Source organism: Galeopterus variegatus, unplaced genomic scaffold (assembly GCF_000696425.1).
Source record: "Galeopterus variegatus unplaced genomic scaffold, G_variegatus-3.0.2 Scaffold912, whole genome shotgun sequence".
Taxonomy (NCBI): domain Eukaryota; kingdom Metazoa; phylum Chordata; class Mammalia; order Dermoptera; family Cynocephalidae; genus Galeopterus; species Galeopterus variegatus.
This window is the reverse complement of record NW_007727023.1, coordinates 98031-102922: the sequence shown is the minus strand read 5'-3', so window position 1 is coordinate 102922 and position 4892 is coordinate 98031. Positions and strand designations below refer to the sequence as shown.

The 4892-nt window shown below is 47.6% G+C and overlaps 1 protein-coding gene across 3 annotated transcripts in view; it reads left to right on the top strand.

Annotated features, from left to right (window-relative positions):
* The window catches only part of GSN (gelsolin), a 48436-nt gene that overhangs the window by 34423 nt on the left and 9121 nt on the right, over window positions 1-4892 (top strand). For all 3 annotated transcript variants that reach the window (XM_008573372.1, XM_008573370.1, XM_008573371.1), the window contains 3 exons: window positions 497-585; window positions 726-941; window positions 2770-2903. In XM_008573372.1, coding sequence (XP_008571594.1) covers window positions 497-585; window positions 726-941; window positions 2770-2903 — 439 coding nt within the window. The remainder of the gene's footprint in view (window positions 1-496; window positions 586-725; window positions 942-2769; window positions 2904-4892) is intronic.

Genomic DNA, 4892 nt, shown 5'->3' with positions numbered 1-4892 from the left:
AGGCTGTCAGGGTTGGGACAAACTTCAGACTGTGAAGTGAGAGGAGCCTGTCACTGGAGGGTGGCCTGCGTGTGTGGTGTATGGACATCGGAGTTGACAGGGCAGAGTCTGAATTGCAGCTTTCCCACTTGCTTGGTGGCCTTGGTCAAGTCACTTAACCTTGCTAAGACCCTAGTTTCCTTATATGCAAATGGGAACAAGATAATAATGATCTTTATCACATAAGGCTGTTGTGTGAACTAAATGAAATAATCTATGTATAGTTCTGAGCACAGAACTAAATGGTTGTTGGGGTTGCCATCATGGTCCAGGACCCCCAGCCGGACCCCTGGAGTTCTAGGAGCTGCTGGCTTTGGGGTACACTGGACTTGGCTGCCCACAGTCCAAGAAGAGTAGGGAGAGAGGTTTGGCTGCTTCTTTCCCTGGACCCTTGGGAGTTAGGATATAGCAGGATCCCAGGCCCCTCACCCTCTGTCGTCCCTCTGGCTGCTGACAGGCAAGCAGGCCAACACCGAGGAGAGGAAGGCTGCCCTCAAAACGGCCTCCGACTTCATCTCCAAGATGGACTACCCCAAGCAGACCCAGGTGAGTCCTGCAGGCCAGGTAGGATGGGGAGGGGCGGGTCCAGTTCTGGCAGGGTGAGCTGGGGTGACTGAGTATCTGAGGCTCCCCTGAGGACCTCTGCTGGGCAACGCAGACACTTCCTTTGCCCCTTCCCCTCCCAGGTCTCAGTCCTTCCCGAGGGCGGCGAGACCCCGCTGTTCAAGCAGTTCTTCAAGAACTGGCGGGACCCAGACCAGACAGACGGCCCGGGCTTGGCCTACCTCTCCAGCCACATCGCCAACGTGGAGCGGGTGCCCTTCGACGCCGCCACCCTGCACACCTCCACCGCCATGGCCGCCCAGCACGGCATGGATGACGACGGCTCAGGCCAGAAACAGGTGCGGGGTGTGGCGAGTGTCCAGGCCCCTCCCTGGTCCCTCTCGGGCACCTCTGGCCCGGGCACTGCCTCCTGCTTCCCTGAGGATGTTTCTCTGTGAGGTTTCAAGCCCTGTTTTGGTAGATGACGTTCTTGTGTGTCGCTTATTTTTTACTACCGATGTACCCTGAACACCTACTGTGTGCCAGGCCTTGTGCCAAGTGTCTCAGACCCCTCCCGCCCCTGAGGAGTGCTTGGTCTGGGAGGGGAAGGGACCATGGCCACAGCTGATTGCTCGGTCCTGTGCGGTCACTGGAAGATGTGAAGGAATACAGGGGACTGTGGGAACACAGCGAAGGCAGTGGGGGTGGGGTTGTCGGGCGGCCTGCATGGAGACAGGGACCCTAGGGTTGGGTCTCAGAGTGGGAGAAGGAGTTTGCTGCTGAAGAGTGTCGGGGGTGCCAGGCAGGACTCTGTTTGGGGAGGAGGGAGCTGTCCCTGGAGGCCACTGCTGATGGTGCCCTCAGCAAGGGGCCTTGAATGCTGGTTCCAAGGGTGCTGGTGAGGGTTTTTCCTTTTTCTTTTTTCACCTTTTTAAAAGCAGGCATGTGACAGGCTTGGTTCTATGCTTTAGAAACTTGCTGTGGAAGTGGGTCAGAGGCAGGAAAATGAAGGTAGAGAGCCCATGGGGTGGTGGTTATAATAGTTTAGGGGGGAGAAGACACTGACTTTGAGACTAAGAAGGTCACAGTGACGGTGGAGCAGTGGCAGGTAGGGTTCAGAGATGTTTGTGAGGTAGAGTCTGCTTCAGGCAAACATTGATTTCATTCCTAATGATAGGAACAGCAAGTGTTAGCGTTTATTATTGTTTTTGTGGCTGGTATTTATTTTTTTTCATTTGTTACTTCAGTGGGTGGGGAGGATGCAGTGAGAATATTTGGGGTGGGGCATTGTGGGAAGAGCCCTGCAGCCTGGCTGTGTGACCTTGAGCGAGTCACTTAACCTCTTTGAACCTCATTTTCTCACCTGTGAAATGGAGTTTAATCCCACTCCATCATCTTCAAGAATTTTCAAGATCTAGAGATTCTAGGATTCAGTTTCCGGGACTTGGAGGACTTGGTGTCTCTGCAGCACCACCAGGTGGCACTGCTGGGCCTCGTGGACACTTGGAAAAATCAGTGTCATCTGAGCTCTGCAAGGAAACCTACAGGCAGGGGTCGATCTGAGGTCACCCAGAGATGACCCGGCCTTCGGTGGTGACCTATAGAGTCCAAGCAATTCAATAATGATAGAGATAATGATAATACTAGTAATACAATAACAATAATTATAATAAAAGTAGCTGCCACCTACAGAGCTATCGCCCTGTGCTGGGCTCTGTGCTAGACTTTCTTGAATAAACTTCCTTTGAGCCTCACAATGCTTCGAGGAAGGTACTGTTATTATTACACCATTTTTCAGATGAGGAAACTGAGGCTCAGAGAGGTTAAGCAGGTCACCCAAAATCTAAGGGGGTGGAGCCTGATTTGGGATCTAGTCTGACTCTCAACACTCACTGTGCTACGTTCCTTGGGAGCTGCCATTATGATTCTTCTGAAGAAATGCAGGGTGGGGCAGGGGCATGGCGTGAAGATTCAGAGCAGGAAGCCTGGGATCGAGTCCCAGCCCTGCCTCTTAGTAGCTCTGTGGTTTGGGCAAATTATTTAACTTCAGTCTAAACCCAAGAAAAGTTGCCTATAAAAAGCTTGTCCTGCCATCTCACCATAATCTGCCGTATTGTGGTTTCTCAGCTGAACTGAGTTGGGGTTGGGGGTGCCGCACAGTATCTGATCCCAACTTTGCTCTGGCAGATCTGGAGAATTGAAGGTGCCGACAAAGTGCCCGTGGACCCAGCCACGTATGGGCAGTTCTATGGAGGTGACAGCTATATCATTCTGTACAACTACCGCCATGGCGGCCGCCAGGGACAGATCATCTACACCTGGTGAGGGCCTGGGGCCATCTGGAGTGTGTGTGTGGCAGGGTGTGGGGGGTACCAGCTGGGTCCTGAGCATGGCAACAAGGGAGGGGAGTGAGCAGGACTGAGGGACGTCTGAGGGTGTCCGGGCCTGAGGTGGGACAGCCACACCCCACCAGGGAAGGCTCTCTTCCACAGGGCAGCACCACTTGTTTATTTCTCCAAACAACTTATCAAAATATTACACGTCCATACCATGAGGTAAGCAAGGACAAACAAACAACATCTCCCGCAAGTCTATGATGCCAAGTATTGTACATACTGGTGTTTACCCTCCCACATGTTTTAGGGCAGCACCACTTGTTTATTTCTCCAAACAACTTATCAAAATATTACACGTCCATACCATGAGGTAAGCAGGGACAAACAAACAACGTCTCCCGCAAGTCTATGATGCCAAGTATTGTACATACTGGTGTTTACCCTCCCACATGTTTTTAATTAAAAAACTACTTTTAAAATTCCTTCGAAACAGAGAACACATTCACATGGTTCAAAAATTAAAGCAGAATAAAAAGTCACCTGTTGAGAAATCTGGTTCTCACCCCAGTTCTTCTCTACCTCTTTCTCCAAATCCTACCCCTTCGTGGGTAACCACTTTCATTAGTTTCTAGTATATCCTTTCAGTAATTCTTTATGCAAATATAAGCAAATATGACTCTCTGTTCATAACTCTCTTTCTTCCTTACACAAAAGATAGTGTGTATTGTTCCGCACTGTACTTTTTGACTTAATTCTTCCTGGAGACCAATCAATGTCATTACACAGAGAGCTTCCTTGTTCATTTTTAACAACTGCATAATGTTCCTATGGGTGACTCTACTGTAGTTTATTTAACAAATTCCCCGCTGATGCATACTTGGATTGATTCCAGTCTTTTACTATTACAAGCATTGCTGTTATTAGTAAACTTAAGCAAACGTCATTTTTAACATTTAGAGAAATATGTCTAGAGTAAGTTCCCAGAAGTAGGATTACTGGGTCAAAGGGTAAATGCACTTATTTTGACAGATAGCTCCTAATTCCCCTTGATAGGGTTTATAGCATTTTGCATTTCCACCAGCTATGTGTGAGAGTCCCTGTTTCCCTATAGCCACACCAGTGTTGTCAAACTTTTGGACTTTATCAACCTTATAGCTTATAAAATGTTGTCTCGGTGTACTTTTAATTTGTATTTCTTTTACAGTACAGTCTCAAATATTTTGCTCATTATACTCTGTTGGATTTCCTCTTTTAAAACTTTTAATTTTGAAATAATCTTAGACTTGCTGAAAAGTTGCCAAAATAATACAGACTGTTCTCGTAACTTCCCCTATGTCCGCATCTTCCGTAGCCATAGTACAATGATCAAAACCAGGAAACCAACATTGATACAATCAGTACTATTTACTAATCTGTAGACTTTACTTGAATGTCACCAGTTTTCCTTCTATGTCCTTTTTCTGGCGCAGGATCTAAGTCAAGAACCCACGTGGCATTTACTCATTATGTCTCCTTAGTCTCCTCCAACCTGTGATGGTTCCTCAGTCTTTCCTTTTCTTTCACAACCTTGACATTTTTGAAGGGTTTTAGTCTTCAAAAGTGACGTGTAGAATGCCTCTCAATTTGACAGCATTGAACTTTTAAAAGCAGCTTAAAATTTTTTTTTGACTGGGTGATAATACATGCAGTGTACAAAATTCCTAAGAAGTCTTTTTTAAAAATTAGTTGCGCCGCCACATTGATTTGTCACATTTTGTTTGCTTATACAGATACCATGTGTTAGAAATGGGAAATTAGACAATATAGGAAAAGGTGGGGTAGAAAGCCCAAATCCCCTTAATCTCCACTCTTGGGGAATCACTGCTGACCTTGTGTGAACATCTGTGCTGACTTCACTGCACGTGTCCACGTGTGGCCAAATCGACGGAAGTCTTTTGCCACAAATGGGATCGTGTTACACTTGCTACTCCCTGA